This window comes from Triturus cristatus, chromosome 9 (genome assembly GCF_964204655.1).
Source record: "Triturus cristatus chromosome 9, aTriCri1.1, whole genome shotgun sequence".
Taxonomy (NCBI): domain Eukaryota; kingdom Metazoa; phylum Chordata; class Amphibia; order Caudata; family Salamandridae; genus Triturus; species Triturus cristatus.
The window spans coordinates 23,565,148-23,587,655 of NC_140592.1; the positions used below are offsets into that span (position 1 = coordinate 23,565,148).

Below are 22,508 nucleotides of genomic sequence, written 5' to 3' on the forward strand. Positions count from 1 at the left end.
CGTGTTGGCGGGAGCAACTGGAATCAACAATAAACCAGCAACGTCATACTAAATCGCTTTGTGTGTCATAACGTACAGCACTGCCAATGTGTATAAGGAAATTACTTATTTATGTGTGCTAGGGCATGGTAGATTTTAATGATACCTCGTTCCAACAATGAGCAACTGGATTGCAATAATTTTGGAAAAATAACCAGTGGTTCTCATTTAAAGTTGCGAAGAACCACCCAGTGTGTGCTGCCTCACTTCTGGGACTGGGTGGCCATCTAGGAGAGGTGGAGATCAGAGGGCTTTGGTCTCCGACGGAATCTGGTCTCTCCATCAACTTGCTGGAGCTCCTAGTAATTCGCTTGGCATTAAAAGCCTTTCTTCCTTCAGTCAAGGGAAAGCTGGTTCAAGTGTTTCCAGACAACACAACCGCCATTGATACTGCAAGAAACAGGGCGGGGTGGGTCGTGGACCTTTTGTCAAGAGGTCCTGCGTCTTTGGACGTGACTGGAACAGGAGGACATATCCCTGGAGGTTCAACACCTGGCAAATTCTCTGAACACCAGGGTGAAAAACTTAGCCGTCGATGCCTAGTGGATCACGAATGGCGACTCCCTCCGGAGGTCTTTTTCAACCGTGGGTAGAGCCTTGCTTAGATCTGTTTGCCTCAGCCGAGGATGCGCAATGTCAGCAGTTTTGCACGCAGAAGTTTCCAAGGTGGCCCTCGCTTGGAAACGTTTTTCGTCTCGAGTGAAGCTCAGACCTCCTTTACACCCATACCGCGTCTGTCCAGAGTGCTCAAGAAGATCAGGAGCGACCGGGTCCAAGACATTCTTGTGGCTCTATTTATACTGTTCCCAAATAGGTACAGGGTGTACAGAGTCCACAGTCCCCAGAGGTTTGGTAGAGGCTAAAGTTAGATATAACCTTACTCTCTAAAGTGGTAGCTTGGTCGAGCAGTAAGGCAGTATCAGAGGACAGTGTAAAGCATTTGATGTACACACTCAGTCAGCAAATAAATTCACACACTCAAAAACTGAACTCTACGCCAATTGTTGTTGTATAAAAATATACTGTTGTTTATTTTTAGAACCAAGCAAGCCTGGTACAGGTAAGCATTAAATACTTTTCAGTAATAAGTTACTGGATATAGAACAGTTGAAAAATGCAATAGGAATTGTACTTTCTTTGATTTACAGGGGAGCAGTAGTATGCAACACTTAGCAAATACAGTACATTGGAATGAATAGGCTTTTTCAGTAAATTGCAGGTAAGTTACTTTTCACGTTACTTTTCTAACTCAGTGCTGCATACCTAGATTCTGCACTGGGACATTTCCTGCAGACAGGTGAGTAAACACGTTTTGGTTATTTTTGCGATTTTTAAAGAATATTTTTAGGTTTCAAAACTCCACACTTAAAAACTTTTTGGAGAAAAAGTGTCAGTGTTATCCTATGGAAGGAAAACAGGTTAACAGTTCACAGGTAAGTAATCGACTGTGGGAGTTAAGGTTCTGGGGTTAGACTCAGGGGTCTCCCAGGGTCAGTGATGCACTGTTGTTGCACCCTCAGCGGCACTAGGGCGGCCGGGTGCAGAGTGTTGAGGCGCAATGTTATCCAATGGGGGATAGGGGACCTCTGGTTGGTGGCTGCTGGCAAGCATGCCACCGGGTTGTGGGAGCAAAGCTCCTAGGGTTAAGCTCAGGGCAAGTTGGGGACCAAAGTAGCACCAAAGGTGCACCCTCAGCAGCACTAGGGCGGCCGGGTGCAGGGTGCCGTTTTGAGGTCGGGTGCCCTGTTGTTTTCAATGGAGAACCTCCGGGACAAAGAAACACTGCAGGCTCGGGGACGAGGATCTTCTGGGTGCCACCACCACTTCGAGGGGTAAGTTGGGATGTCGTGGGTTGGTTAGGCACCGTTGGTTTGGGCACACAACGGCGTCGAGTGCAGGGGTGCCTTTGGACGTCGGATTTTATGGCCCACTTTGGTCCCGGTAGGGGGGTCCTCTGGATTGAGGCTGCAGGTGTCATCTGGAGGCTTGAGGCAGGTCAGGGGTCGCCGGATCTCGGGTCAGGATCGCCGGGGGGACCTCCTCGTGGTGTTTTTCTACTCGAGCTCAGGCTGGGTTCGGCGGGTGCAGAGTGGACTGGATTCGCGGTCTCTGGCTGGCACCAGAAGCTGCAGTTTAAACACGTCCGGTGTTCACGGAAGAAACAGTCTGGTAGGTGAAGTCAGGCAGGTCCTCCGGGGTTTGTGAGGTTGCTGGCTGCTGGACATGCCGGGTGTTTCGCAGGAGCAGGTTCGAGGGGAGACAGGCCTGTAGGGCTGGGGCCAAGTCAGTGGGCGTCGTCCTCTTGTTAGCTCTGCACGGCTCTTCGTCCTTCTTCTTTTCTTCTTGTAGGTAGGCTGAATCTACTTTCTTGGTTCAGGGCTACCCTCTAAATACTGTATTTAGGGGGCGTTTTAGGGGACTTGAGGTCAGTAGCCAATGGGCTACTGACTATTGGCTACTGACCTTAGGGTGACTACACCCTTGGTGTGCTCACCCCTCGTGGGGGAGTGAGCACAATCCCTAGTCCTGATTGGGGTGTGCCTGCCATCTGCAAGATGGCCAGCACTGGAGAGTGGGCTTCACCTCGCCTCCCCTACCTGAGGGGTGGAGTTGGCAGAGGTGGGCACACCTCCTGGGCTGGCTAGTTTTTCCTGCCTGTCTTCCTGCCGAAAGGGAGGGGAACCGGAAGGGGGCCTGCTCCTGATAGCAGGAGAGGCTGGGGGTCTCATTACAAAGGCTGCAAGGCCTTTGAAGCTCCCCTGCCACATATGGCTCTTCCTGGCCTGGGGAGGTGTGAACACCTCCGCCCAGGAAAGATTTTGTTTCTGGGCTCAGGGAGCATAGGCTCCCACCCTAGGGGTCCAGAAACATGTCTTGTGGTGGCAGGCTGGTGTGTACCAGTCAGGGAACCCACCAGAGGCTGGTCGTTTTTCAGGGGGCATCTCTGAGATGCCCTCTGTGTGCATTTTTCATTAAATCCCACACAGGCATCAGTGTTGGTTTAATGTGCTGAGAAGTTTGATACCAAACTTCTCAGTTTTCAGTGTAACCATTATGGTGCTGTGGAGTTGACAAGCTCCCAGCACCATATACTCTTAATGGCAGCACTTATTTATTTATTTATTTGATTTATTTATTTACCTTATATAGCGCGTTATAACCACCGGGGTCTCTAAGCGCTGTTTGTCCAGATTACGTAGTGAGGTATGGCATTCACTTGATCCCAGCAATGCGCCTAGGGTCTGCTCCATGCTTGCTTAAAAAGTACAGTTTTTAACTTTTTCCTGAAGGATAGCAAATTGCATTCCTTCCTAAGTTCTGGGGCCAGTTTGTTCCACAAAGCTGGGAGTGTGATGGAGAAAGCACGTCCCCCCACCGTGGCCAGTTTGAAACGGGATTGGGACAAGAGGGTAGCGTCCGACGAGCGCAAAGTCCTGCCCGGTATATATGGGAGTAGGCGGGATTTCAAATATCTTGGTGCTTTACCATACAGCGCCTTGTGTACGATGCACAATCCTTTAAATACAACCCTCTGCCGAATCGGGAGCCAATGTAGCTCCTGCATCAGGGGGGAAGAGTGGGCAGTCCTGGGTTTCTTATAGATCAACCTGGCTGCATCATTCATAACCCCCTGTAGTTTATCCAGCAACCGCTGGGGTAAACCTATATACAGGGAGTTCCCGTAGTCCAGCCTAGCCAGGATTGTGGCTGAGACCACGTGTCTCAAAGTAGAGAATGAGAGTAATGCAGAGATCTTCCTTAATTGTCGTATCAGGCCTATACAAGTACCCACTACTGTAGTGACTTGTTTTTTCATGGATAGTTTGTCATCCACATATAGGCCCAGACTTTTGACTGCAGTCGCCGGTTTCGGTGGCACACCCAGCTCCACAGGCCAAAATTTCTCGCTCCAGGGGTTGCCCGAGATGGAAATGGGCAACACTTCCGTCTTATCCGGGTTGATTTTTAAGGAGTTCTCGGACATCCAGTTAACCGTGGCTTTGAGTATGTCCTGTAACCTGGTGGACGCTCCCGAGCCATCATCCAGCCGGATGATTATCTGGGTATCATCGGCGTAGTTGTATACTAGGCAGTCCATCCTATTCAGGAGTGCGATTAATGGCTGCAGGTAAATATTAAAGAGTAGGGGTGACAGGGCAGATCCCTGTGGAACCCCGCAGGTGATGGGAGCAGAGGTGGAAAGTAAGTCCCCCAACTGTACTCTTTGTGTCCTGCCCTGCAGGAATGATGTAAGCCATGCATGTGCTGTACCCCTGATACCAAAAGATCTCAACCGCGACAAAAGCTGTTCATGACACACGGTATCAAAAGCCGCGGAGAGATCCAGTAGTACCAGGGCGCTCGGTGTTTTTACATCAACCCGAGTTCTCAATTCATCCAGGATTGATAGCATGACTAATTCCGTGCTATGGTTAGCACGGAACCCTGCCTGATTAGACTCCAGCAGGTTGTTGCTCTCTAGATGACCTGAGAGTAATGTTAACACATGCTGCTCAATCACCTTAGCCAGGAAAGGCAACTGGGAGATGGGTCGAAAGTTCTTCAAACACTTCGTGTCCGATCCAGGTTTTTTTAGTAGAGGAATCAGGCGAGCCTCTTTAAAAGCTAGAGGGACCTGTCCTGTGTGAAGGGAGGTGTTCAGCAAATGCAAAACCTCATCCTCAATTCCTGGCAATGCCAACTTGAACACATCAGGAGGGCATGGATCCACCAGGGAACCCGATTTGACTCGGTCCATGATCGTAAATAGTTCTTGTTTTGAAATTGGGGAGAACTCAACTAGTGGTGAAATATCTGGCGGGACAGTGAGGTCCGGTGGGTAAGGACATTCGAGGGGTGTAGTTGCAGCAATTTCTCCCAGAATATCGGAGATCTTATTCACGAAGAAATCCTGGAACCTCTGGCAATCCTCCTGGGTGAACTCAGTACTTTGCTCTTTATTTATCCTGAGCTCCGCCAGGACCCGGAAGATTTCCTTCTGTGGATTTCTAGCTGCAACTATTCTTTCCTCAAAGAAAGCAGCCTTCCTAGTTTGGATGGCTAGTTTGTAATTCGCTAAGGATGAAATGTATTCTTTCTTGGCAATGGCGTCATACTCTTTGCGCCATGCCCGTTCTTTCTTCCTCACCCCCCGTTTCATATCCCGTAGGGAGTCATTGTACCAAGGGGCCCCAGCTCCTCTCTCCACCTTCTTCACCCTACGAAGGGGTGCCACCAAATCAATGGCGCTCCCCAGTTTATGCTGAAGGTGACCACAGAGGGCATCAATGTTAGCATCCTGCTCCTTTACTGAAGGAGACTGTTCCAGGAGGTAGACCATTTTTTCCCCATCAAAGTTTCTCCACTTCCGGGCCATTTTCCAACCTTCCCCAGGTTTGGACAAATGGCCACTCAATAAAATTCTACCCTTTATTAAAAAGTGGTCAGACCAGGCACAAGGCAAGATCTCTGTAGAACCCTGGGCTGGCATGGTGGTCCAGACTAGATCAAGCATATGTCCCTTCTCATGTGTCGGTCCCTTCACCTGTTGGGTGAAATCCAAGGAGGAGATAGCCTCCTCGATCTGTAATGCTTGTCCCTCTTTGGGGGATTTTTCCCAATAGTAGTTAAAGTCCCCAACAACAACCATTTTGTCATATCTCGAGCGCAGATCCTGAACCAATCTAGTAAAAAGAACCGGAAAATCAGGCGACGCCCAAGGCGGTCGGTACACCACCAAAAACACCACACATACCGCCCCCCGCCTGAGCTTTACCCCCATAACCTCTGCTCCCCCTAGGGTTTCGGAAAGAAACCTTTCGGCGCGGAGACGTGCCTGATAGAGGAGAGCTACTCCACCTCCTTTCTTAGCTCCCCCCCTATTGAAATGGAGTGCCAGATAATTATCTGGTAGGGCCGCCACTAAGTCCGGCGCCGAGCAATCCTCCAGCCATGTTTCGGTGAGCGCAAGGGCATCTAGCTCCCCGTCTTCCAGAAGTGAAAAGACCTCCAACTTATGGCCCTGCAAAGAGCGCGTGTTCAGCAGGCCATAGTTTAGAGTATGAGTATTAGAGTCGCGCTGCCGCGCTCTTGTGCTCTTGGGTGAAATCAGCAGGCCCTCCCGAGCCAGCAGATGTATACAGTCCTGATCAAGACGGGACTTACCCATATTAAGCTCCAATAGTTCACCTCTGGAGTAGGGCAAATTTGGACCAGAGGTTCTGGCCCCGGGTCCCGGATGGTCTCTGATGGGCAAAGATGGGCTCGCCTCTGGCGCGCCCGCTGCGCGTCACCGCTGCGCGTCATCATGGGGGCGTTTAAATAGCACCCAATCGTGCTATGTCTGCAGCAGCAGCTAGAGCACCAACAAAGATGGCGTCTCTTGCCGGCACTTCCCCTCCCAAGATGGCGCCTAACCCCCAGTCCAGCTAACGGGCCGCCAAACAGCGGTGCAGATTACAACAAATTTTAGATGCAGGTATGTCCTAAGAAGCCCCCTAATTGCAGCCAAGCCAAGCCAGAAATGAATTTTGCATTTAAAACGCGCTAAAAATAAAACGCACAGAACCGCGCTTCAAGCGCCGAGCATGTGGTACAATTTAAAAATCAATTTCAAGATCCACGATTGGAATTAATTATAGGCAAGTAAATGGCAGTAATCATGAAATAGCAAGCACAGCAGCAGGGAGTCAGAGGATGCTTCGCCTACACTAGCGCTTACCTGAACAGAGCAAGCGCCTGTTTCAGTCGACTTAAATAGCACCCAATCGTGCTATGTCTGCAGCAGCAGCTAGAGCGCCAACAAAGATGGCGTCTCTTGCCGGCACTTCCCCTCCCAAGATGGCGCCTAACCCCCAGTCCAGCTAACGGGCCGCCAAACAGCGGTGCAGATTACAACAAATTTTAGATGCAGGTATGTCCTAAGAAGCCCCCTAATTGCAGCCAAGCCAGAAATGAATTTTGCATTTAAAACGCGCTAAAAATAAAACGCACAGAACCGCGCTTCAAGCGCCGAGCATGTGGTACAATTTAAAAATCAATTTCAAGATCCACGATTGGAATTAATTATAGGCAAGTAAATGGCAGTAATCATGAAATAGCAAGCACAGCAGCAGGGAGTCAGAGGATGCTTCGCCTACACTAGCGCTTACCTGAACAGAGCAAGCGCCTGTTTCAGTCGACTTAAATAGCACCCAATCGTGCTATGTCTGCAGCAGCAGCTAGAGCGCCAACAAAGATGGCGTCTCTTGCCGGCACTTCCCCTCCCACTTCACTTACAATGCCTAAGAATGGACTTAGACACTGTAGGGGTACAGGGCTCACCACTGGCATGGGCACCCAGCTAGAGGCGTGACTGATCTATGCCAAGGCAGTGGGTTGTAGGCATGGCACACAGGGATGTGTGCCATGTCGACTTTTTACTTTGTTCTGCACCAAAACACGCAGCCTGCAAAGGCAGTAATTGTGTGTAAAGGTACAGGGCCTCTAAGGGTGGCACAATAATTGCTGCAGCCCTTAGAGGTCTTCCCTCATCACAGTGCCCTGGGCACCTGTGGTACCATTTACCATGGACTGACCTGTGGCCAGACCGGTCCTAGGAAGCTTGTTTCCGGTGCAGGGAAGACATGGCTTGGCAGTTCGGGCTGGACTGTTCCCATGAGGCACAGGGTCCGACTGATTTGCATATGGCATGTCTGAACTGGGGTGGCAGAGTGGGGTAAAGAACGGTGATGGATTAAACCCAGATCAGTTGACTGGGGGTGAGTGCTTGCAATGTTCAACACTCCGTCCATCATTTCCTTTGGTTTTTGCTGTGGCCAGAGATGCCAATTGGGTTAGTTTTGGGGAAAAAACATAGGCCCTGGGAACCTGATTGGCAGGGACCCAGGGCACACTAAGAAAAAGTGCATCAGTAGTCTGGTAAAAAGTGGGTGGGTTACTGCAACAGAAACCCACTTTCCCTACAGGGACTGACCATGCTTTGCTTAGCTGCCAAGACAAACTTTTGTATATGTCTGACCCCATTACCAAGATCCTTGAAATGGCTTATCCCGCCTAGGAGTTGGGGACTCCAATAGATCCTGTTGTCCTGAACCCAGAGAGCAGTGTGCAAATTATTTAATGCTAACTGTGCTTTATCGAGAGAGAGCCATCAATTGATCCTGATGTTGATTGATCCTAAACGTACGGATCTGGCCGCGGCTTAGGTTGGTCCTTTCGTAGAGGGTTTACTGTTTGGAGATCACTTTAAGAAACTTGGACAAGGATCAACGTTTGTTAAAAAAAAAGTCTTCTAACCTGACCTTTTTGGCTGAGGTGATTTAAATGGTGTTGCCAGGCGGAAGGTTCTTTCAAGGCTCCACCGCACAGGCATTTTCTTCAATTTCAGTGGCAGGAGCAATGGTTCGACTCCCGCGCCCTTGTATTCGGTCTATTTTCGGCTCCATGGCACTTCACCAAACTGATGAGACCAGTGGTGGAAACCCTAAGATCGAGGCGTGTACGGCTGATCGTCTACATGGACAACCTTATTACTATGGCCCAAGATCAGTCCACAGTGATGATACATTTGGATTGGACTGTTTAGCTCCTGCAGGATCTGAGGTTCTTTATCAACACGACATAATCTGTCTCGATGCCATCACAACATATAGATTTTCTAGGATTTCGGGTGGATTCGATGAACGCGAAGCTTCTCTTGCCCATGCAGAAAGTCAAGTCCATCAAGAAAGGAAAAGAGGTCATCAATGATCCTGATACGGGTTGATCCCAAAGTTAGAGATCTGGCCTCGGCTGAGGCTACTCCTTTTGCAGAGGGTTTACTGTTTGAAAATCCCTGGCCAGGATCGTGGGACAGTTGTCTTTCTCCTTTCAAGCGATTTTTTTTTTTTCTGGGCCCATTACATTATACAGCTCTTCCGAGCTGAAAAATAGCCACTTTCTGAAGGATATCTCCTATGCAGATTAAGTGTTGTTGACTGTGGAAGCCTTGACCAAACTTTCCTGATGGCTAGTCGACATGGAGGCGTAGAATAGCAGGGTAATTTGGGCCGCCTGCTGGAAATAGTAATCCAATCGGACTCCAGCAAGTGGGGCTGGCACGCAAGGTGCAGACTGGTTTCCACAGGTGGCTGCTGATCCGAGATGAATTTGAGTCTGCAACTAAATTCTAGAGCTTTTGGCGGGCTTTTTTGCCATTAGGGCACTTTCCCCACAGAGGATGAACTGTTGTGTTCTGGTGTGGTCTCGGAGGTTCAGTATTTTAACAGGCTCAGTGGGACGAGATCCCCCTTGCTAGCAGAGACTTCTAAGGATTTCTGCCTCTTTCCCTATAACACCAAATCTCGTTGATGGTGAAGTACATTCCCGGCCAGACAAATGTGGTCGCAGATTGGAACTCGAGAACTCTGAAGGACAACACCAACTGCTGATTGTATCCACAAGTTGTCAGAGTCCTGGATTGCATTTGGGGCCCTTGCTCAATGGATCGCTTTGCCAAGATTGGCGGGTAATCTGCAATATGATGTTCTCCCGTTTGTAATGATCCAGAGGGTGCTGTCTTAGGTATGTCATCAGAAGACGGAATTGATTCTGATGACTCAGCTTTGGCAAGCACAACCTCTGTTCGCGGTGTTGTTTGACCTTTTTTGCGATTGCCCAATGATGGTTCTTCACTTCTGGGAAGAAATGACAGGCTCACTGGGTCTCCCTCCTCCATTGGTCCTGTCATAATAAGTCTCCCTTAAGAATTCGGGGGCTTTCAGGAGAAGTTGGGAAGTGCCAGGTATTTTACCACCAGCTAAGTTATACATGCAGCAGTCTTGGTCAGCCAATACCCATAAGAGAAATGCTTCAGCCTGGAGAAGATGTTTGTGCAACAAACGAGGTGTAGATCCCTGGAAACTACCTTGTCAGTGGTGTTGCAGAGAGTGGTTTGACATGCAGGTCGATAAACAGTTTTCACTCTGTAATTTAAACAGAACATCCTCCTATTAAGGGTGGTAAACATCATTTATCACGAATCCTTTTCCCCGCAGGCTATTACAACGCGGTCGTTACATCGACCGCGTTGTAACAACGCATACCACTACCCTGCAAGTCATAGCAATGGCTTGCGGAGGGGTCAGAAGGTGTTGGATTTAAAATCCAACACCTTCCCTACTGTTGCACAGACTTGAGTTGGAATAGTAAATTATACAATTCTGCCATCCAGTGCCCCCACTAGAGAAAGTCACTGTTATGAATTACGGGGTAATGGTATGCGTTGTTACAACGCGGTCGTTGTAACGACCGCGTTGCAATAGCCTGCGGGTAAAAAGGCATGAGTTGTAAGGAGGCATATTCATTAAGGGTAGGCCAGTTGGTGAACATCCTCAGATCTGCAAACTAATGAGGGGTTTAAGAAATGCCCGTTCCGAGTACTCAGTATACTGTTCTATGGGATGTCAATGTAGTTCTACAGTTTTGGGAAAATTTGCAAGATAATGAGGATTTATCCAGGAAACAGTTGTTGGCCAAATTGACATTTTTTTTGGTCTCATTTCATGAAGGAGAGCATTGGATACTCGTGTGCTGGACTTGACATGTAGAGTTTTTTTTCTGACTGCAGATTCTTTATGCACTAAGACAAATTCACGTTGTATTTCTTACCCTACTTTTCCTGAAAATCATGAGGCGTGTATTGTCAGATGTTTAAAGGTTTATTAGGCTTGTACCAGAGAACTGCAACAGGATGGTTCTGGGCAACCACTTATCGCTTTAAAAAATAACTTACAGGCCTGTATTGTCCGCCATGCTGGCCAGGTGGGACCACTAGCTATTAGCCGAACCAGCTTTTGATATGTTGAGCTTTCGATCTCATTCCACCGGAGGAACCATGGCTTCTAAAGCCTACTCTTTGTGTTCTCACCTAGAGGATATCATGAGAGCGGCCGACTGGTCGTCTGAATCTACTGTTATAACATTTTGTTATAAATAAAGCAACTGTGGATGTTGCTTCCTTTGTTGTGGGTCAGCTTTAAACAAGCATATTCACAGCCTCCACCCTGACATAGAAGAAACATTTTCTAGCTGTTGCATCAGGAATTTTCAATCCCGTTAAGGACTCTGACAGGAGGATTATCACACCCAGTTGTTTACTTTGTGATTTCACCTTTAATACTAAACATATATGTTATTATATGATTTGTATACGGGACCCTCCCTCATGTTGTGATTATCATATGGGTCATTGCCGTTATTGCGGCTGTGTTTCTTTTTAGTTTCAGCTTAACACTAGAAGCAAGACTGAATGGTGTTTGAGAGGGTCCCTTCCTGGGTTAGTGCATTGTTCATCACATTTGGCGAATGGTTGGCAGGCAGATCAAGGATTCCGACTGCAGTTTGGATTTCCAGTTGATGTTTGTCCACAGTGAGACTCTTGACTGTTATATTGATGCCACGCTTGCAAAGAAAGAGGAGGGTCCTATTATTACATTTCAGCTCAAGGGACCATGTGCGGTCTGATTGCTTAATTTATGCATGATGAGGTGGAAGATGATCTTTGGAAATGTAGTCTTTATGTGTTTGATTTTATTGGCTGCTATATTTTATTGCAGTAAAGTTAGAGAGGCAGAATCATCACCTCCATGTCCTTAATAGAATTGAAGATTCTTGACGGAACAGTTAGAAATGTTTATATTATTAGGTAAACTTCCTTAGATGACCTGTTCTAATTGTACCTTGTTCAAACATTTTCTGACACTGAAGTCTATTCACAGAGTTCTAGTTGACTCCCTCTCTCTGTTTCCTCAGGTTCTGGCGTCATGCAGCCCCATGCCACCCTCTCCTCCTCTCCAGCTTCATGGCGCAGCTTCCCATGTCTGCCTTCAGAGCTTCGATTAGATATGGTCCTGTGCTGCGGGCAGTCCTTTCGGTTAGTAGGCTTGTTTGAAAATGTCCTTTTGTTTTATTCTTAGAGGGAGAGACAAAATGCAATCTAAAGAGGATGAATAGAGATATATTATTTAAATTAATGTTTGACCAAAAGTTTATTTTTCTTGAGACTGATTTACAGCAAAGTGTCTGAAAAGGGAGGTTTATGCATTGTAGCTACTTCTTGCGATTTTCAAAGATTTGCAACGTTCAAGGGGATTCACAAGAAAACGCATAGAAATCTCTGTGAATCACAGATTCACTGCCATCCCCACCCCTCTACTTAGTACTCCTGAGGATTATCCGCACAACAGACAAAATCTGCAGAAGCAACTTTTGCATAGGCGTTTGTCAATTTGCACTTGCCATTTTAAAATATTCTTCTGCACCTGGAACATATCTTTAAAGGTGGATAAACGTGTTCCCCTGCACCCCCATGAAACATGGAGGGGAACACTTCCCTTCCCAGCCCTGCAAACACACTTGCATCTGCCTTGGGTAGAGCCCAAGTCACAAAGGAAAACTCCTTGCGAAGGGTTCCACACACCATAGATTTCCTTCTATGCCTGGGGGCAGATCTGCACCTGGATGGTATTCACCAACTCCAGGTGTAAATCTCCACTCAGCTGTGTGAGTGTCCACTCGCTTACACAATGGGGGCTGGCGACGCTTTGACAGAAATGATAAAGGTGAAGTTTCTGGTAGTATGTCTGGATTTCTAATCGGCTTCTATACGGAGAGATCTCTGCAGTCGAGATTTTCCATAGCAGAGGCTGAGGTCTTCTCCTCTGATGTGGACAATTCAGAATGGAAAGTAACTGGGAAATAGCATCGGCCAGACCAAAATCACACATTTCAAGCCTTAACACTGCGAACACATAAAGTCAGTCCACACTCTAGGCTCAGCTCTCTTCACCTTCCAGGTTGCAGTTCACTACACTCAAGAGGAAGGGCAACTTCAATGAGGAGACGAACCTTGTGGTTCATTTTGTATCACACTACAGAGAACTACGTGGTCGGCCTCTACACGCCCTCAGTGCAGTCGAGAAGACATGCATGTAACTTTGTTAATCCACTGGGGGTGGAGGTGCACATTGTACGGGCCTCAAACAAATATACCAAACAGTGATGGATGAATGCTTGAATTACTTTCAGCCACTGGTAATTACTCAGGATGTATCCCAGTCCATCCTTATTTTGCATACAACGCCTCCTCAGTTTGGACTAAGCCATATGTGGATCAGTCTTGACCCTGCCCCATTGGGAACCGTCCAGACCGAACTGCCCGGCCAGGTCCTCCCTGAACAGGAACAGAAGCAGCACAAGACCTCTTGTCCCAAAAAGCGGGATTTTGTTTTTGAAAAAACAAAAATTAATGACCCCCACACCGTGTGCGGATTGTCCTTTGTTGTGGTCATTTAAATGTTTTTGTTGTCCCTTACCACCAGCCTTTTCACAGCGGTGGTAAGGCATAGTAAAAAGTGGCCATTCGATCGCGCACTCTAAATTGGGCCATTGGTTGAATAAACAAACCTCAGACGACCCTTACTCCGTCAGAGGAGTATATCAGTGACGGAGATGGATTAGGCTCCATCGCTGACTGGACTGATGGAACTTCAGTTTTGCACATGCACTTGTGACATTCTGAAGTTTTCAACTCCTCCGCACTTACGGCCTGATTTAGAATTTGGCAAAGAGCGTCTCCGTTGCGCTGGAGTACTCTTTACGCCAAACTCTAAATCAGCCCCAAAGTGCAGAAGAGATGAAAACTTTAGATTATGACAGGTGCACGTGCAAAAGAAACCGGAGAGTGTAACAGTGAAATGTTGCATGGTTTGTAAGTAGCTAGTTGTTTGTCAATATGGAGTGTTGTGATCAGCACCGCACATTCTCCTACCCTCTGTGGTTTTGGTGAGGCCTGGCTAGTTAGATATTTTTTAACCAGGCCATGGCTCAACCTTATCTGGTACTTGTAGCCCTCCTTCAGTTTTTAGTACCTGCTGCCATGTTGGTAGTAGCCTAGGATCATATTCTATATTGTTGTAGTACTCCCCCCCCCCCCCCCCCATGTACAATGCAATAAGCTCCTCCTTAAAGGCAGAGGGTGCTCTTTGGGTGCTCCCATGGCCCGCCAAAGGCAACCCCATCTACTCCATACTGCACTCTGTTTGCACGATGTATAAACAATACTTTTCATCTCTTCCCACCCGGGGGAGTTCTTACAACTCGCAGGAACTTTGAAGCTATCAGTAGGTGCTACTCACATCATGATTTACTGTGTCAAGAAGGTCCCAGGACTAGGTATTGACTTTAAACTGTGTCCCTATTAGCTTGTAAAAACTAGTGATAACTATTCTACGTTTAAGGGTGGGTTTCTTATGCAGGCTTTCTCCCCAAACATTGTTGGGAAATTTACAAATTGCTAATGAACTAGGACTTGGACTTACTCTTTGTCACAGTGTTAGGTCTCACTGAAACTTCTAACTGTTCCTGCTAGCTATTGCATTCTGCATAATATTAGGGTCGGAACGCAAGAGAGTGCAATGGCTGTAATTTTCAAACCAACCTACTTTTCATCTGGTTTTTTTCTCTCCTGTATTCTCCCTGCAACCGTTGTGTAAAATGTATTTCCCCCCTTCCACCTGTAGGCCCTCTCAGATGGAATGATGGATTGACCTGATAAATTCACTGAACTTGTGCGAGAATGAGCTCTATCTAGCTCCCTGATTCCAATCCCGGGAATTTTAATTTTCACGCTGAATCCTACACCAATTCCAACTTTCTAAAAGTAGAAAACTATCTTTCCCATTTAGGGCTTAGTCAGAATGCACCCCCTGACTTACATAACAGGCAACAGCCCAGACCTTTCTTGTGCTGTTAAGGAGTCCATTGACACATTTTTAATTTCCTCCTGCCAGGTCAGATCATCATCTGATCTCCTTTTATAAGCAGTCACCTCAGAATGTTCAATCTTCTGAACATGTTGAAGTCCCCGCCGTGGCGGGGGTGATTGTCTGTAGCTTTACTTTCCCAAATAAACACGAGGAAGTGGTTTATGATACATATTTTGGTAAGTCAACTGTTATGTCCCGTTAAGGTACCTCCAAACCAGTGGTGCCAGTCTATTGCAAATACTCCAACAGATGGTTTACTCCTGAGCTCAAACGCTACTATCACAGACGAGATAAGCTGAAAGAAGCTGAAAGAAGCTGAAAGAAGCTGAAAGAAGCTGAAAGAAGCTGAAAGAAGTTGGAGGCGTAACTGCCCCGATGTAAAAGTCAACTGTGATGTGATTAGGAGTCAGTGGATTCTACCAACGCCTTTTTCATAGGATCCCCGCAGGCCTCCTCCTCCATCTCCCCCCTCGCCTCTTTAAAATGGTCCATTCTTATATAGCTCCCGAGTGTTTGACTCTTCTCATCCCCCTGGTCTCACTGTGATGATCTTGCATCCTTTTTTGGGAACAAAATTTAAAACACCAGTGAGGAAATTACCTCCTGGTGCTCTCACAGTGGCTCTCTTGATACGCAGCTGAGGTCTCCAGTCCACCATCATTTGCGGGCATCCTCTTATGTGGTAAGGGGGGGTCCTCACCGCTGTCACCAATTTGAAATCAGCCTTCCTTGATGATTCCTCACCTCCATCTATTTTAAAATCAGTGCCCTTAGATTTGGTGCTCTCCCTCCGAAAGCTTGTCAATCTTTTTATTAGTTCAGGGCAGCTGCTGATTTTCAGTTAAAAGGGCATCGTTTCTCAACTCTCTCACCTGCTAAAAAGAAAAGCCAGTTTGGACTCTTTGGAACTAAAAAGCTGTAGACCCATTACACTCCTTGCCTTCGCTAAGATCATGGAACATTCTCTCACCAAATACGTTGGCAGGCATTCTCGAAAGCATGGTATTCCTGGAAGCCACCCAGACGGAATTTTGGGCAGGTGCAACTCTGAAGCTTCTCTAGTTGTAGTTCTTGAGTCTCTTTGAAACCCCTCAGTAGAGCTTCTCTGCCACCCCTGTTGCTTCATGATTTGTCAGCAGCCTTTGATATGGTTCACCACATCATTCTAGTCCACTGTCTCAACTGCGGAGCCTGTTCACCATATATGTCCACCCGCTGGGTGAGCTAATCTGGACTTTTGTCATATGCTCACAACACTCAGATAATAACTGGGCCTCTGACACTGTATTACCTCTCTGAGATTTTCAGCAGTTGAGGACTGGATGGTCAGAACAACATTTTCAAACTAAATGAGAAGAATGAGAATTTTGTAGATGGAAGCAGACCTTTGGTCTGGCCCAAGTGGCTCTGTCCAATCTTGTTGGATAATTTCCATTATGGCCATTGAGGTGAAAAAAAAAATAGATTTTTGGATTGATCAAAATGTATGTGTCTCAATGGGCAGTTACAAACAATGCAGGCAAAATGTTTTGCATGACCTACAACTTCCCTTTTCTCCCTCGTTATCAGCTCTATCATTCTTTTTTTGGGAATATTTTTCTTTTGTTTTCAATAGAACAACACAGGTGGGCACAAACATCTACCCATATTGGACACGTAAACATTGCAGGTGAGTACAGCTGAGGCAATAATTAATACACAGATCATCAATAGTATACTGTGAGCAGTCAAGCATTTACCAAACGACAGGCAGTTACAATCAATATGGTCAAACACATCATTGGGCTTGAATAGGTGGAGTCCCAGATTCCTCATCTGATACATCAAGATGGTGGTATTCAATCCACCCGCCCCAGACTTTGTGAAACTTATGCGGGCACTCTCTACTTCTGTAAGTAACTTTCTCAGCAGTCATGTGGAGGTCCATCCCCTTCCTCAATTCCAACATAGATGGTGGCTCGGGAGACCCCCAGTTTTTTGCCACATCTCTCTTTGCCACCACAAATCCCAAATTACAGAAGAGTAGCTTTGCCCATGGAGCATCTACATCATTGTATATACCCAAAAGGACATATTTGGGTTTGTCGGGAAGTGTTGCTCCTACAATCCTACTCAATTTGTGTATTATTTTTCCCTAATATACATGTACGAATGGGCAGGTCCACAAGGTATGAAAGAAATCTCCTCTGCACCTCAAACGCTCCGGTGACATCGCCCTCCCGGTTCTGTGTAGGCGTACGAAATCAAAGTAAATCCAATGGAGGATTTTAAATTGGATGAGTTTCAATCTGGACTTAATCGCAACTTGTTTTGTGTGCATCAGGGCTGCCTCCTAATCTAAATCGTCTAATTCTCCTAGCTCAGATTCCCTCTTATCCCTCCACTTCTTCAAGGTATCTGGTACATTATTGTTAATCGTCCAGTAGACTGAGAAGACAGCTTTTTCCATCAGCTCTCCCATTAAGAGCCTGCCTTCTAGGGGTGCATACTCGGGAGGCTCCAGAGCTATACCTTCCACCCTCCATGTTGTGTGTCCTGGATTTGATAATCTCTTTAAAGGAATTAGAAGAATATAAGGCCCCCTTTCTCAATGAGGTCTCCCACTTTGGAGATACCAATGAGGTCCCAAGTTTCAAAACCCCAGAGTTTCCCCAGCTCCTTGAAGTACATCCCTATCCACAATGGAGTCTCTCGAGTAACCCTACAAGCCCACCTGAAGAATTTGTTCATTCTAACGTAGGCCTCAAACACCACTTGAGTTGTTTTGTATTGTATTGTATGCGGTATTTGTAAAGCGCAACAGTCACCCAACGGGTATCTCGGCACTACAGTACATGATACATTGACGGGTGGCTTGGAGGGAATGGAAATGGAAAAGGTAGAACAATAAAGAGAGCTAATAAGCTCTAGGAAACAGCCATGTCCTGAGTTTTCTCCTGAACTGCAGAAGGTCATGAGATTGTCTGAGTTCCAAAGGAAGGCCGTTCCAGAGCTTAGCTGCAGCAAAGCTAAAGGCCCTACCCCCTGACTTGGCTTTTCGAATCTTTGGAACTTTCACCAAGTAAGCAGTGGCAGAACGAAGACACCTAGTAGGTGTATACCACGTAAAGGTCTCTTGAAGGGGTATGGGTCCTAATCCATGCAAGTCCTTAAAAACCAAGCATAAGGACTTAAATTGGATCCTTTGCGTTAACGGTAACCAGTGAAGCTCTGCAAGGGCCAACGAACCTGATGAACGCCGCGGTTTCATCAGAGCCAGTTTAGCTGCCATAGTTTGTACTCTCTGAAGGCGTTCAATCAAAAATTTGGGGGCATCCAGCAGGAGAGCGTTGCAATAGTCTAGTCTACTGAGGATAATGCCACCAGTGACCGACGCTCTGGCCGCCTCTGGTAATAATGGAAACATTTTCTTCAGAGCTTTAATCAAAGAAAAACAGGTCCCTACCACCCTATTGACGTGCATCTCCAAAGTTAGAGTGGCGTCGAGCATGACTCCCAAATTACGTACAGCTTTAGCCGGTACCAGAGTAGGTGTAGATAAAGAAGACCAAAGATTTCCAGGAAAAGGAGGGGGAACGCTCCCGTTGGTGCAGTATAAAACCTCAGTTTTGCCTGAATTAAACTGAAGAAAATTTGCTTTTAGCCAGCGGGCAGTGTCTCGCATACAGTCATGGAAGGCTGTCAATGGAATAGAATGATTACCCTCTAAAGAAAAGAAGATGTGTGTCATCGGCATAGTTCACAAGTCTCATACCATGCGTTTTTATGATTTCAACCAGGGGTCGCATATAAACATTAAAAAGGATGGGGCTTATCGCTGACCCCTGTGGAACACCGTGGTGGACATCAGAGAACTTGGATTGATACGGCGGAAGGGAAACCGCTTGGCACCTATCAGAGAGGTAAGATCGAAACCATTCGAGAGCAATCCCCGACACCCCAACTTCTTCCAACCTGGTCAGCAAGATGTCATGATTGACCGTATCGAAAGCGGCAGACAGGTCAAGTATAATTAAAATACCTGATTGCCCCCCTGTCTGCCCGCAGTCGAAGATCATCCAATACGGTCACTAGTGCAGTCTCAGTTCCATGGCCAGGTCGAAAGCCGTACTGGACATCATCCAGCCTGGAATTGGATTCAAGGAACTGAGACAGACTTTTGCGGACCAGTTGTTCAATGATTTTTATCGGGTAGGGAAGAAGGGAAATGAGTCTATAATTAGCCGCACAGGTCGGATCCAGAGTCGATTTTTTCAGAAGTGGAGTAACCACTGCTTTCTTCCAACAAGCTGGCACTGACCCGGAGGTCAAAGAGCTATTGCAGATCTGACATAGAAGAGGGAAAAGCTCGGAGCCCAACTCCTTGCTTGGAGGAACTGTTTCGTCCCTCTCCCTCCATAAAGATAGTGATGGAAGGGACGCTTTTGGAATTAAGTCCGCTCAAGCGCATAGGTGGGGTGAACTCGTGGGGCTTGACTCCATTTGTTGATGGGGATCAAGTGATACGCCCAGTAGTAGGTTCGGACATGAGGGAGGGCAATACCCCCATTGTTTTGGTTCAGCTTCAGCGTCTTGAGGGCCACACTGGGACGTCCACCACCCCACAACAATTTTCTGAGTTCTTCATCTATCTTAACGAAGAGCTCCTCAGGGACTTTATAATATGTGTTCTGGAGGGCATATAGGAGATTCGCGAGGGTGGCCATCTTAAACACTGCCGCCCTTTCCAATATAGTTAAAGTCAGTGTCCTTCAGCGTTCCGCATCAGTCGGTAACGTGGTCTGTATTTTGATCAGGTTCCGCTCCAGGCACCTCTCTGGGACCAGAGTGACATAAATTCCCAGATATTGAAACCCTTCCCAGTCAATGGGCAGTCTCCTGGGCAGAAACGTTGGATGCAAATGGCCACTGGTGGGAAAGAGAACCGATTTATCACAATATATGGTGTATCCTGAGTGGGCACTATATCTATCTAAAGGCCTGAAATGTTGCGGTAATCGAATATTCTGGGCGAGTAAGGTGTAGGAGGATGTCGTCCGCATATAGCTAGATTTTTCCCCTTGTCGTTCGGGGACCCAGGAACGTGAAAGTCCCTGATAGTCCGGTGCGTTCAGACTGTACAGGCCTGTTGCTCCAATACTAGAGCAAATACGAGGGGTGACAGAGGGCAACCTTGTCGAGTTCTCCTCCGTATGGGAAAGTCTGCAGAGAGAACCCCATTCACCCGCAATGCAGCCAGAGTGATACCCATTTTAGAAATTGCGGGGCAAATCTCCATATAGTCTGCATCATAAAAGGCCAATGGATGGCATCAAATGCCTTTTCTGCATCTAGAGATGTGAACTCATGAGGGTCAGGGCGGGCCTGTACCTCTGCCAATCAGTTGTGGAGTCTGCAGAGGTTGTACCTAGTTCAGCGTCTGGGGATAAAGCCAGATTGGCCTCTGTGAATAAGAGGGGATGTCAACAAAACACTCAAGATGATGGACGGAATGTTGCACATTGGCAAAACATTCACCCCCAGTCACAGATCTGGGTTGAATCCATCATCGTTCTTTAGCTCACTTTGCCACCCCAGTTCAGACATGGCCATATGCAAAACAGTCTTGACCCTGTGCCACATGGGAACAGTCCAGCCGGAACTGCCAAGCCATGTCTTCCCTGGACCAGAATCAAGCATCCTAGGACCAGTTTCGGGGTTTCACCCCTCTTCAGCCAGGTTAGCTAAGAATAAGAGGGGATGTAACACCGATGAGTCTCGTGGCCAATACCGTGGCCAGTATCTTGGTCTCTATATTGAGCCACCCGATAGGGCAATACAATCCACACTTGGAGGCCGGCTTCCCAAATTTAGGTATCACCACTATCATGGCCTTCTGCGGGTGGGAGTGTCCCGTCCTCTCGGGCCCTTCAGTACATGTTGAGGAGATCAGGAGTGTTTTCCACTGAGATACCGTTTGGGTCTGGCCTTTTACCCGGATTCAGTTTAGCTATGGCTGCCTGTATTTCATAGAGGGATATTTCCTCCTCGAGGGTATTGCGGACTTCTGCTGTAAGGGTGGGTACCAACACTTTGTGTCGATACTCCTCTATTTCCGACTGCGTTGCCAGTTTTCTCACATTGTGAAGAGCCTCATAAAAGTTCGCAAATGCGCCTTCTATGTCCTTGTCTGTTGTATGGATATGATTATCTGTCCCCTCTATGTGGCGTACCCAGCGGGCCTCTATTTCCTGGCAGCCTAGCCATGCAACAAACGTTCCCACCTTGTCTCCGGTGTCATAGAGGTGGTGTTGGGTGGCCAGGATTTGATTACGTGCCTCGTTGTGTACGCCTCATTTCACCAGGTGCATTTCACAAGCACAGCAAGTCCTACTCCCCCGCTATCAGAATTGCGCACCTTACAACTTATACAAGGCCCAATTAATTTATTACAACCTCACCTTCCAGCGCCATATGAATAGGAATGTCCCGCCTTGAACTATTTTCGATCGATGTAGCATCACATTAACTGCTCCGATGCTTCATTAACTTGGCCATTAGGATTAACGCTTACGCGCCCTTATTGCGCCAGACCACTTAATCACTACAACGCCAGTGTTTATTAAATCTTGTTTTTAGGACACAGAACTATTTTCCTACTTTCCACTATTTTAGATCTTGCGTGCTCACACTTTACATTGTCCTGATGATGATCTTGAATTACTAAGATCGAAACGCCGTCGACTACAATTTCAAAGTTCCCTTAAACTGTCTAAAACCATCTGGGTTCTTTTGATCTGTTTTTTTCAATGCGATGCAAAGTTTTTATTGTCACTAAACACTTCACTTCACGCACCCTCACTTATGTATGTGTGAGCACTGTATATAATGTATACTCTTGAAATGCAAAAATGACAGAAACGGAAGCTACTCCAGTTTATGATGTTAAATAAAATGTAATGCCTTCCTCTATTCTTCAGTGTCCTTGCATACATTTCTGAACTGGATCCGACTGGGTTCAATATATCAATGAATGTAATTGAATTATTCTTAAACTTAACAATTGTAGCCTTGCTACCTGAGGATCCTTGACCTCACCAGACCACTGTCTTTCTGAACTCGTTGTGTACTAGCGCCTTGTATTCAGGACACAGGGCCTTTATCTTCCTCATATACAGGGAGGCTGCATTTGTCATTTCCACCGCTTCTGCTTTGATTTTAAATTCTCTATCTCTCTCCTCTTCTTTTTTTTTAAAGGCAATGACATTCTGGTCCCAAGCCCACAACACTGTTGTATGCGCCTCACACAGGATTACTGCCGAGGTCACTGAATCTTTGTTTTCTAAGAAATAGCTTTTTCCACTTGGAGTTTGAGCGCTATAGTCTCATCCCGCAGCTCCTAAGCATTCAGTTTCCATCCCAGCCCATTACCCCGGGGTCTCCATCCCAGGGTGATTCAGAGTGGGGCATGGTCAGACAACCCTCTAGCTAGACATTCTGTACGTTGAATCGCCCCCACCTCAACTACCGGTGTGAAAACATAGTGTTACCTGGAAAATACTCTATGCAAACCCGAGTGGTAAAAATAGCCTCTGGCTGTTCGGTGGTAACAACGCTAAAGGCCAGTGAGTCCCAGTGTCGTGGTGAAACTGGCCAATGGTGTTTCCCTAGGGGTATGTGGGG

General features: G+C 47.0%; 1 protein-coding gene across 2 annotated transcripts in view; it reads left to right on the top strand.

Annotated features, from left to right (window-relative positions):
- OGG1 (8-oxoguanine DNA glycosylase) overlaps positions 1-22,508 on the top strand; it is a 102,302-nt gene that overhangs the window by 23,725 nt on the left and 56,069 nt on the right. For both annotated transcript variants that reach the window (XM_085624273.1, XM_085624274.1), the window contains exon 2: positions 11,833-11,953. In XM_085624273.1, coding sequence (XP_085480399.1) covers positions 11,833-11,953 — 121 coding nt within the window. The remainder of the gene's footprint in view (positions 1-11,832; positions 11,954-22,508) is intronic.